A 12564-nucleotide genomic window follows, 5' to 3' on the forward strand; every position below is an offset into this window, starting at 1 on the left:
TAATAAATCCAAATAAATAATGTAGACATGAGAATTTACACCAGGATTCAGTTGGTGTAAATCCTCACACCCCAAATCTAGGCTTAGATCTCAGTGTTAACGCACTATTGTATAAACAGCGCTCAGCTTGGATCACTGTTTATAGAATAGTGCTTGCATATATTTTTTTTTTTTTGCACCCAAATTTGATCGCTATTTACATGTTAACCCTCAGCCTATGCTCATTAATATTGCCACAGCTGATATCCTTAGGGGGGGACCCTGCAGGATGTTTCTTGCCCACAGGCTATGTCTCCACCTTACTCTTAATTTATAAGACTTAGTTGGCACTTTGGTTTAAAAAGGTTTGGATGATTTCTTAAAAGAGAAGTCCATATGCCATTGCCACTGCTTATTCCTAGGATAAGCAACATAAAATCTGTTTTATTACTTGGGATCTTGCCAGGTACTTGTGACCTGGGTTACCACTGTTGGAAACAGGATACTGGGCTTAATGGTCTATCCCAGTATGGCAATTCTTACGTTCTTATGTTTTGTTTTACTTTAAGCTGTTAGGGCACTGGTGTCCAACACTCAGCCCCTGAAGTGCTGCATTGTGACCCTCAAACAGCTAGATGAAATGCTCTTCAAATCCTGTAAATGCTTTAATTTCAATTAGAGAATGACACGGGGGGAAAAAATTGTCCCTATCCCCGCGACCACCTTCCCTATCCCTGCCCCGGCGACCATAGTCCCCACCCCGGCGACTATTGTCCCCACCCCGTCCCCATGACCACTGTCCTGTTCCCGTGACCACTGTCCCCGCAGCATCCATGCAAGCCTCACTACTGCAATATTTAGCTTATTCCTTCCTTATAAATCAAAGTTCTGGCTGCTGAACTAGAGAAAGAGATGTTCAGCTGGCAGGGCTTTGTTTATAAATTTTTATCAACACAACTAATATACTACTTTATCTTAAAGCAAAAAAAGAAAATAAATAGAAATTTTTTTCTACCTTTATTGTCTGGTTTCTGCTTTCCTCATCTTCTCATTCAATTCCTTCCATCCACTGTCTGTCTTCTCTCTGCATCTTCCATTTGCTCTGTTACTGTGCCTCTCCCTCCACTCCCCCCATAGTCTGGCATCTTTGTCTTCTCCCCTTCCAGTGTCTTCTCCCCACACTTTGTTCCCCATTTCCCTTCAGCGTCTTCTCCTCGCTCTCTGTTCCCCATTTCCCTTCAGCGTCTTCTCCCCACTCTGCGTCTTATGGAGCGAGAAAAACAGTATATCCTTGAAGGGTTATAGAATCAATCTTGATATTAAAATATTTAAATTTAATACTCAGTCTGAACAAGCAGGTCAAGACAGATTACAAAATTAGTAGTATGTGTAAGCTTGAAATCTTTTGGTGGCTCTCAGAGCTTTCTCGTATTCTGTGAATATTACATGAAAAAGGTTGGAGACCACTGTCTTAGGGTGACAAAATGACCGGTGAACATAAAACAAGATATATCAAACTTATCTTCCAAGTACAGAAATGCATACTCCAGCAGAGGTGACAAATCTAAAGAGCACCCTGTGTTGTGTTTGGTGATGAACCGAGAATGTTTTGTGAGCTTCTCCACCTAAGGGAATGGGGCTCTGCGAAGGGATCTTGTAGGCAGCAAATACTGCATATCCTGTCTCATGCTAACTGCTTTTTTTTTTTTCAGGTGCAACACCATTGCATTCCCCAATACAAAGTACAAAAAACCATGCTTTACTGGAGGCCGCCGGACCAAGTCATGTGGCAATCAATGCAATCTCTGCCAACATGGACTCCTATTCTAGTAGCAGAACAGCTGCCCTTAAGAAGCAGCCAACTCACATGGAGGTTGCTCATTTTGGAGACTTAGGTAAATGGCTTCTGATGGTTGTTTTATTAAGTTGAGAGGATTTGGTGGGAACATGTTATTATTGATTCTGTAAATGATTATGTATGTTTACATTGTAAGCCGCTTAGGTTCATATAGGGATAGGCTAAGTGCTTGCTTTAAAGTTAGTAAGCTATAAAATAGATAATGTTGAAATAAGATTGACACCTAACTAGGAAAGTAAGGATCCAGTGACGATAAGAAACGTAAAGCTTTGGGCAATGAAATGTTTTGAGCCTAAAGTGGTGCCACTGAAGATCTGGGTGGTTTAAACACAATTGACTGAGATAATGAATGTGATATTACCATATATTGTATGTTTACATTAGGAAAATTTTAATCTTTCACTGAAATACATAACAGGTAACCTTTAAGGAGGCAGAAATCTGACTAGTCAACATACAAGTGTTCCACTGAGAGAGTAATTGGCATTTATAAAAATTATGCTGCCTCTTTTATATTTTAAGTTATTGTAATAGTATTAATTATTAAGCATTCTGAAGTTATATCCCTGAAATACCTACGGGATTGTGTGACGTCCTATATGTCCTCTTGACCATTGCGTTCTGCTGTACATTGTGATTTGGTTATTCCTACTCATAATAAATTACGTTTAGAAACTATGAGAACTAGTACTTTTTCCATGTGCGAGACCTGCAGAGTTGAATAAGTGTCCAATATACATCAGGCAACAAAAAAAATCTGTGTAGTTTTGAAAAACTGTTAAAACTCCATCTGTTTTGTAACATGAAGTATGATGGTTGATGCTTTTTATATGAACTGGTACTTTTGATGATTTTGCCATGTCTGTTTTGTCTTGGCTTTTGCTGCTATTTGATTTAATTATGTATGTATGGCTGTAATCCTCCTTGTTTAAGGGTTGAATTTAAATTATAAACTATATATTTTTTTAATTTTAGGTCGATCATGTCTAAATTTTAAGGCTCAAGAGACCAAATCTAGCCTATCGAAGACCCTGGAGCAGGTGCTGCTGGACAGTATAGCGCTTCCATATTTTATTCAGTTTATGGAACTGCGTAGAATGGAACATTTGGTTAAATTTTGGCTAGAGGCTGAAAGTTTTCGCTCTACCACATGGTCCCGAATCAGAGCACACAGTTTGAACACCGTTAAGCACAGCTCTTTGGCAGAGCCAATATCCCCTTGCCTGAAAAGACCTGACTCGGTAATATCATCCTCGGCCCTGTTGCTTGAACAGCAAATAGAGGATTCCAGCACAGTCCAATCACTACTGGAAAAGGCAAAAGAGACAAATCTGATTAATAGACTTAGCCTGGCTGGGAGCCACCCACTTTCAGGCCAGGATGGTGACTTTCACCTGACAGCTTACAAGACCCAGTCTGCTTCTTCAGAAAATGAGTCGGAATATTCCAAGCTTACAGTATCAAACATTAGCAGTCCCTCTTCTGCACTAAAGGACTTGTCAGGAAAGCTTATGAAAAGTAAGTTGGTAACATGTTCCTTGAAAAAAGGGCATTTTAACATAAAGGAAGCTTCTCAAATATAATTGCTTCCTCTTAATTTTTTTTCACCCAAAAGCAATAAATGCTTCCTGTCCAATTAGCATCAGGCTTGATGTGATTTAAGAATGAAATGCTGCTTTCTCTATCCCAGGATGGTGAAGCCACAGATTGCATATGGTGAGGCTGAATGTGCTTCACACAACAGCTCTTAGGGGTCCTTTTATTAAAGTTTAGCTCATGCTAAGAGCCACGTGGCTCATAGGAATAAAATAGGACATGCGCTAATTCTCTTAGTACTTACTAAGTTCTAGTAAAAGGGCTCCTTAGACTTTACATTAACAAAGAGTGGATGTCTTCTTCTCATGTTTGACCTTCACAGAAAACCATTTTGAGGGGTGTTATGCTTACAGGGTCTAAAACCACCTCTTAGTCCTAAACATTTTACAGGATTTCACTGGAGAGAGTTGTTGGTTTGATCCTGAAAAGATATGCATCTAGTTCTGAACAGACTGGACCAGTTGTTCATTTTTTGTCATTAGTTGTTATATTAATGTGTTGCTTAAAGGTCCTTCAAAATTGACAAGAGGACTAGGGGGGAAGGCATTAACATATATCAGTCACTCTCTCACATCTGGGAATGCCGCTTCCTTGTCATCAGCAGTAGATGAATCCAGAGACAAGTGGGTGGTGTCCATCCACCATCGGGCAGAGTTAAAGAGCACAAAGTCATATATACGATGGTATTTCAATATTCTCTTATCTCCGCAGGCGGATGGATGGTCTCTCCTCTGCTCCTGGTTTCATCTGCTGTGTTGAATGGCCGGCTCATAGTAGCGCAGTCTTATCTCCATGAGGCTTGCCTGTGCTCCTGTTTTGTCTCGGCTGATTCCATTGAGTGTGGGGGATTAGGCTTCCTGGGTGCCTATTTGAGTACAGCTGGTAGTTAGTGCCAGTTCCATGACCATCCCCTGTACTCCCATGTGGTGTTTGCCCTGCACTCCAACTCCCTCCTCACTGGTTTGTTTTTTTAAATTCTTTATTGATTTTCAAACTACAAATGCGCCATAAATGAATCACATATATATACATTGTATAGTAAGCACAGAAAACTTTCAAATATTACTACAATAAAGAAATTTCCCCCTCCCTCCCAACTAATATACAAACAAATAAATCAAACCTTCATGAAACTATTCATAAAATTCCATTCCCTCCCTTATCTCACCCCCCAGGATGTGTACATTTACTTGTTTATAAAATAAAATAAATTAAATTATTCCTCTTTACAGTATTTAGTCAATGACTCCTACACCTCTATAAAATTCTTCAATTTTCCCTGTTGCACTCCAACTCCCTCCTCACTGTTAAAAAAAATAAAAAAAGTGACCTAGCAAATCTGCTTTTCTGAGTGTGACAAAATACTACATTAATTGATTGTAACAGGTAAAAGTACCTGCGCTGTCATGCTGCACATATATTTCGACTCATACCTCTAGAGGCTGGACAGTGTTCAGAAACTTATCCTACAGCCAGTCAGGTTTTCAAGGTATCCACAGTGAACATGCTGGGTCTCCAGTGCATGCATATTTATGTTTTGGATATCCTGAAACATCTGCTTTGCTTTGGGTTCCCCTGAACAGGTTTGGGAAGCTCTTGCTTAGAAATGCCTAGTCTTACTAATATGGATCATCAGAGTGCTCTCATTTTCTGCTGTAAAGTCAGTGCCTCAAGCAAGATCCAATAATAGCAGTAGCTAACTAGCCGATGCACAGTATGGGGGTCTGTTCTGAAATCCATGCTCATCTTGCACGTGGAACACAGAAGCTTCCTTGTGAGTTCAAGTGAAAATTGTCCTGACAACAAAGCTACATATGTAAATAAGATTTTTACTCAGAGTGCTGAAAAGTTCAGCCCAACCAAGAAAAGAATGATATAGATATGGTTCAATCGATAATCTGAAATAATGTCAAAACATAGAATTTTGTTTCTGCAAATTGGTGCTTAATGAAATAAGATAACATTCTTTTCTTCTACAGTGGCAAAATAATGCTCAGAATTTAGGAAGTTTGGGCTGAGAACTTTTCAGCATCCTCTCATATGTAATAAAAGTGAGGCAAGTATAGGACAACCAAGCCATTGTGATGTCACTGATGAGGTTGGCTCTTATTGGTGGAATGAGGCATTATCTCAGCTCTGGTTACCAGACACTGAAACTTCATGTTACAAGAGGGTGCTGAAAATATCTCAGCCCAACCAAGAAGAGAATGACATGGTTCAATCGATGATCTGAAACAATGTCAAAACCATAGAATTTTGTTTCTGCAAGTTGGCACTTAATGAAATAAGATATCACTCTTTTTCAGCTACAGTGGCAAACTAATACTCAGAATTTAGGAAGCTGTGGTTGGTTGGGCTGAGAACTTTTCATCACCCTCTCATATGTAATAAAAGTGAGGCAAGTATAGGACAACCAAGCCATTGTGATGTCACTGATGAGGTTGGCTCTTATTGGTGGAATGAGGCATTATGACATCACAATCTCAGCTCTGGTTACCAGACACTGAAACTTCATGTTACAAGAGGGTGCTGAAAATATCTCAGCCCAACCAAGAAGAGAATGACATGGTTCAATCGATGATCTGAAACAACGTCAAACATAGAATTTTGTTTCTGCAAATTGGCAGTTAATGAAATAAGATAACACTCTTTTCCGCTACAGTGGCAAAATAATGCTCAGAATTTAGGAAGTTGGTTGGTTGGACTGATAACTTTTCAGCACCCCCTCATATAAAATATGCAGAAGATTGGTGTCTTAATATGTTCCATAAGAAAATGATTTTTATTATAATTTCTGTTCAGTTAAGGTTTTTAAGAGACAATATTTGGTAGAATGCTGAAGATAGACCCTAAGGACACAGTAGAGGTACCTAAAAGTCAGTGCAAATATGGTTTATGGAGCCTGATGGTGATCAATATACAAGCAGAGCAAATTTAGAAAGATGATAGTCTTATTAAAAACAGTAATCATTGCAATGGACACTTTATGACAATATACTGGCTTATGTTCAGACCTATAAAATCAAAAGCAAAAGAAAATATTGAAAGTAATATTAAAGCAGTAATTTCATCTTGGATATATATAAATTAAATACTCATTAATATTTTGAGTCTCTACTGCTGCTGGAAGATAAATGGATTTAATTACCACCTTTTCCTGTAGTTAATTGGTTTTTTTTATTTTTTTCTTCAGCATTGGCAGTTTTAGTTCATTTTTTTTTCTCCTAAGAGAGAAAAGTAGTACATGCATTTTGTAGTCTGCAGAGCTATTAATGTTCTCTGGTTTCTGTCTTCTTTGGGTGTGGTGGTGGACAGCCAGAATCTGGGGGAAGTGTTGGAGACAAAATCTGTGATGGAATCCCAAAGAATCCTTATATGGTAAAAGGAAGGAATCAAAGCAAAAGCTTATTGGTAGTTAGACAGTTATTCCGGTAGTAAGGCCAGTTCCAGGAAGACTTCAATGGTCTGTATCCATAATATGGAAAAAAGGGGAAATTTTTACTGTCTTTGTCCCAATTATGGATGGGCAGTAGTGGGCTTTAATGGCAACTCCCAACAGTTAGGAAACAGGACCGTTGCTGGGCAGCCTTCTAAAGTCCGTGAACTGAGGATAGCAGAGAGAGATCAAGAGCAAGTGTGCATTTTTTTGTGTGTCACATTCACCTAAGGGTAAATAGCAAAACATTTACTGTAGATTGCTGGTTTATTCAAATATTGAAAATTAAATGAGACTATCCAAAATTATGTTTAAATCCTTTATTGAGCAAGAAAAGTGAAGAAACATATATAAACTGCAAACATATAAGTGCAGTCCATTAAATAGAAACATAAGCAGTTTATCCATAAACAAATGCTCAGATATTTCCACAAAAGAGAACCTGTACCACCCCTAATCGCCCTCCCAATCCAAACAGTGAAACAACAAATGAAAGAGAAAAAAAAAAGTTTTTTAAAGTTCAAAATATGATTCCTTACAGCAGGAGAAAAGGAATTCCAAAAAGCACACCAAGTTCGCACAAAGTGCTTCCCTGTAACTGAGTCCATTTTTCATATCTGGGTGCATTCCGTTTTAAGAAGGGTATTCATCTGTAATCTCCATTGCTGTATAGAAGGACCATCCTTATCCAGCCATTTGAGTAGAATAACCTTCTTGCCAAGAAGGACCGCATGCTTTAGAAATGTGGAATAGCCTGAAGGAGTGGGAGATTGCAGAGAAAAAAAATCAAATAAAATTTGAGGTTCTAGTTTTACTCCACTGTTCCAGAGAGAAGATGTGGCTTGAAGCAACAAATTCCCAAAACGTATTGAGGGATGTAACCAGAACATATGTCCCAAAGTAGCATCCGGGGATCCACATTTAGGACAACAAGCAGTGGAAGCGATGCCCGACGTGTACTCTCCGAGGAGAAATATGTAGGTGAAGAGCAAACTTATATCTCCCAACAAGCAGCATTATCAGTCACCTTTTGAATAACAAGAACAAAGACCTTAAAAGTAGCTTCAGAGAGTGGCTGTTATAGGGGAAAACACTCTCCAGCAGTGGCAATTCTTATATTCTTACCTGCCATGCATGTGCATAATTACGATAAGTGAGTTCAGGAGACTAATCTTGCAGAGCTCTATGATGATAAAATAGGGGCATTTTGTTTGCGCAACTAAGGTATAAAGAGTTGCCAGTTCTTCTTGAACACCTTCATCAAATCCTGTCCAAAGCAAACTAGTAACATAATGTTTAATTTGCAAGTAGGGGAAGATGTCAATATCGGTGAAGGAAAATTCACGTTGCAAAATTCACATTGCAAAATTCACATTGCAAAAAGGCTTCACTTTGCCCTCATTGGTTAAGACATGAAATAAGTATTTGATGCCTTTCCTTTCCCAGTATAGAAATGCTGGGGAAGAGACACCAGCTGGAAACTGAGGGTTATTCCTGATGGCCAAGTATGGTGAGGTCTTAACTGAGAAATGGTGACGGCGAGATGTCCATCTCCAGCAAATAATAGCAGAGGAAAGTATATGAAAATGTAAATGATGTTCGTGGGCTGAAGTCCCAAAACATGCAGATAACAACTGAAGTGAATAGGTCTCATAAGAAACATCTCCAGATGAGTTGCAGAAAAGTCCTAGGCAGATCGATACCACTGATGTGCCTCATGGCGCACGCCACTGTGAGGTAGCGGATGTTTAAGAGGCCCAAGTCCCCATAGGCTGCTGGAGTACTGATAACAGAATATGAAAGCCACACCCTCTTTCCCAGCCACAAGTAAGACTGCAAAGCCCTACATAGTTTCCATTTATCACACACTTTTATAAATAAAGGCAACATTTGACAAGAACGCTGAAGGGGAGATTCACAGTTGACGTGTGGGACCCTACGCCGCACCTCCAATAAGCAAATGAACATGCCCAATTAACAAAAAGCAGATTAAAAACTAAGCAACATCTGAACAGTTGAGGCTAATGAATACAAAAAGACCCACAGGCAATAGGAAGTCATTAGCAAGAGCTAGATAATACTTGTTCATTTGGTCCAAGTAAGATTATGCCCTTTCTACAGAATCAAACACTTTCCAAGAGCCATCAGAGAAAACTTTTGAAATCGCAGGGTAAAGAAAACGTATTTTCTTCTCTGCAAGTATGGCACATAAAGGATGAAATCTTTTCTGACGAGATTGCAGAGTTGGAGAGTAATCCTGAAAGATTTGGATCCAATGGTCCTCATAATGTAGAGTGTCTCGCTTTTCCTAGTATCGTCAGAGCAAGGCAACCTTGTGTAGATAATTGTGCACCTTCACAATAACAATGTGGTGCCTGTGCCGATCGTCTGCTGTGTGGCCAATTTTATGCACCCTTTCTAAGCAAATGGGCCCATGCCATCAGGTTATGGTAGTTCTTTTTGCAGCCAACGTTCTAAGAGAGTACCCAGTTGTTGTTCAGGCAGCGATTCTGGCAGGCCAACAAACCACAGATTTCACCGCCTGGAGCAGTTTTCTAAGTCTTCTAATTTAGACTGAGATTAGCGAGCTGATGCTCCAGGGCTGCCAAAACCAGAGTTGCCACATGAGAGGAATCCTCCAGTGCCGACATTCAACCTTCTAATTCTCCCATGCGTCTAATAGTGTCAGCCAGTAGCGATTCGCGATGTCCCATTTGACCGGATAGCTTTTCCAACTGGGGTTCCAGAGCACAAAAAACTGCACTCGATAGTTGGGTAAGTTGGCTGTTCTACAGGGGCTGCTGTAGGCGTCGTTGCCATCTTCTTGGCCTAGTCTCTTTGTGCTTCCTTAGATTTTTTAGTAGATTTGCCGGACATCCCACTCCCAGAATTGGTGAGAAATCTGTCCATAAGGAAAAGGAGTTAAGGAGCATATTCCGAGTGCCTGAAGATAAAAAGAAACAGCTGGATGATTAGCGATGTGGCATAGGGCCCAGGAACAGGTCAGAAACACTTGTTCCCTATTCACATTGTCACGTTATTTCCCACTGTTCAAAATTATAAAACCACTCTTCGGTGATTGTGTGACTGCCCTATTTGTGATGGCGGTATTTGATCATGATTGAGTTTAACCTGCATGGAGCAGCAGGTGCAGCACTGGCCACCTTATTGGGCAGACTAGATGAACCATGCGGATCCTTATCTGCTTTCGTATACTGTGTTATTTTGTTACTATGGCTGCATTTTCTAGTGTCACTATATTTGTGTTGAAAAATGAGTAATTCTGGGGAAAATGCATAAGGTCCAGTTTACTATTTCCATATGACTGATACAGAAATAATGTTTCTTGCAGTTAAGAGTATTTTCTACTTACTGTTTCATTAACTGTGGAACTTTAAATAGTTAGTGCAAGACTTTGAGCTACACTTAAAAGGGGTACAGCAGGAATTGATGTGCAAGGTTCCCCTCCCTTCATTTGAATGAACATTTTAAGTAAAACAATCCAAGCTTTGTAGTCATTTGATTGTCCCCTGCTTGTGTCAAGTCAGTGGAGTCTTTGGTCATTTTTATGAACAACGAGTTCCCTTATTCCCCTCTGATAGGCAGGCTAGTGACTAAGATATAGGCTGGCTTCCAGAAGTTCACCATGCAACTACTGCACTGCAGAATACCCCAAAATATGGATGGATGGTAAGCAGGGAGCCTGTCTTTTCAGGTGCACTTATTGGCTCTTGTATTACATGTCATAATTAGTGTCTGGGCATCCTTTATTTACTCTAACAATGTATAGACCACTAAATCGAGCAAAATGTTTTTATTAAGGAGCTTCTCATTTTGGGTCTTATTCACCAAGATTTTTAACCACAGGTATAAAGCATGAATGAAGCCTTTTACTACTATTAATTATATTTCTATAGTGCTACTAGATGTTTGCAACACTCTACACAAACGAGACAATCCTTGCTCAACAGAACTTAATCTAGTCAAGAGAGACAAATGGAACAAATCAGAGATTAAGAATTTTCATTTATTGTAGGAATTACTAAAACTGTGTGTGAATGAGGGCATAAGATTTAAATGCAGCTGGTGTTAATAAATAATCTTATTGTAGTGTTTTGCTATTAGTTCTATACTTAAATATAATTATGAATGATTTGTAACCTAGGCCAACTTTTGTTTCCTTTCCACTTCTTCCTCTTGTTTTATACTTAATTAACGTGTAAAGCACTTAGACAATATCTATTGATAGGCAGTATATCAAAGGTTTCTATAAACTAAAAGCAGCGGATAGGTCAAGAAGGATGAAAACTGAGTAAATGACCTTTGGATCTGGTCAAGAACAGGTCACTTGATACTTTGGCAAAGGCTATTTCTGTAGAATGAAAAGGGCAAAAGAATAGCTTGAGATGAAAAAAAAAAGTCAAGATAGCAGTGATGAACAGCACAGAGAAATAACTTGTATGTGAAAGAGAGAATGGAAATGGGATGATAATTGGAAGGACAAGTAGGGTCTAGCAAAGGTTTTTTGAGGAGTGCTATAATCACAGCACGTTTAAAGACATATTTTTGAGGCAATGTAGGTGTTGGGATTTAAACAGTGGGTAGACAGTTCGACACATGTTGCAGGTAACATATTAGATCTAGTGTTTACATCAAAGGAGCATGTGGATGTGATTGGATTGTGCAGTGAATTTAAGCCCTGGATGGACCATGCATTCATATTAGTAGGAGTATTGCTGAAGATGAAGGCAGAAGGTTGTGCAAAATCAAGTTTGAGGTGATGGAGTTATGGCAGGAATGGGGAAAGAAACTGGATAATGTGGTAATGACTAGTTCCGAGGCTGCACTGCAAGAGTGGCAAGCATCTCTTAGGCCACGTTAGATAAGGTAGCCCCAATGTGAGAGCAGATTGTGAGAGCTGAGAATGAAAGAATGAAATGGATGACTGTTGAACTCATGGAACAGCGTAGAAAATTGAGAAAGACTGAACAAGAATGTCGGAACAGGAGGACAGAGGACCTCAAAGAAAGATTCATGCTGTATCTAAATGAGTATAGGGTCACGACTCGGGCAGGGTTATTATCAGCAATTATAGCCTGGGCAAGCCAAGGGAGTTGTTTCAACTTGTAAAATGGTTTAGTTGAAATGAAGCTTGAGAGGACCTAATGTGTCCATTCACTGCTGATGAGCTTAACCTTTTTTGTATCAAAAGTTGCATGTATTATCCAAAGTATTTCACTAGTGGTGAGGGACTGGAATGTAGATCTGGATGTGAATGGAACATGGGAATCATTTAAGAATGTAGATGAGTTGACAGTTAGTGAGATTCTGTGTGCCTGCAGTTTCGTCTGCTGTATTAGGGGACATCTGTCCACTGGGAGTTTTACAAAGCCTTAGTGGTAAGATTACCCCAAGTATTACCTGTATTGATGAATCTTATTCTAAAAAAAGTGATGGTACTCGATGCGTTAAAAATCGTGACCATTAAACCAATAATCAAGGATAGGCAGGTAGGTTTTGGGGAAATCAGCAACTTCCATCCTATGGCTTCGTTGCCAGTGCTGGCAAAGATCCTTTAGAAGTGGTTTATCTACAGCTTGAAAGGCACCTGCGGGAACATAATGTCCTTGACGACCACATTCCATAGTCATCCAGCACCGAGACTTTGTTGGTTTCGATGCTGGATGAATTGTGG

General features: G+C 39.5%; 1 protein-coding gene across 1 annotated transcript in view; it reads left to right on the forward strand.

Moving 5' to 3' along the window:
• The window catches only part of AKAP10 (A-kinase anchoring protein 10), a 109227-nt gene that overhangs the window by 20128 nt on the left and 76535 nt on the right, over nt 1-12564 (forward strand). Inside the window, exons 3-4 of the mRNA XM_033922735.1 lie at nt 1692-1874; nt 2813-3355. Of these exons, the coding sequence (XP_033778626.1) occupies nt 1692-1874; nt 2813-3355 (726 nt within the window). The remainder of the gene's footprint in view (nt 1-1691; nt 1875-2812; nt 3356-12564) is intronic.

The sequence above is a fragment of the Geotrypetes seraphini genome, chromosome 15 (genome assembly GCF_902459505.1).
Source record: "Geotrypetes seraphini chromosome 15, aGeoSer1.1, whole genome shotgun sequence".
Taxonomy (NCBI): Eukaryota; Metazoa; Chordata; class Amphibia; order Gymnophiona; family Dermophiidae; genus Geotrypetes; species Geotrypetes seraphini.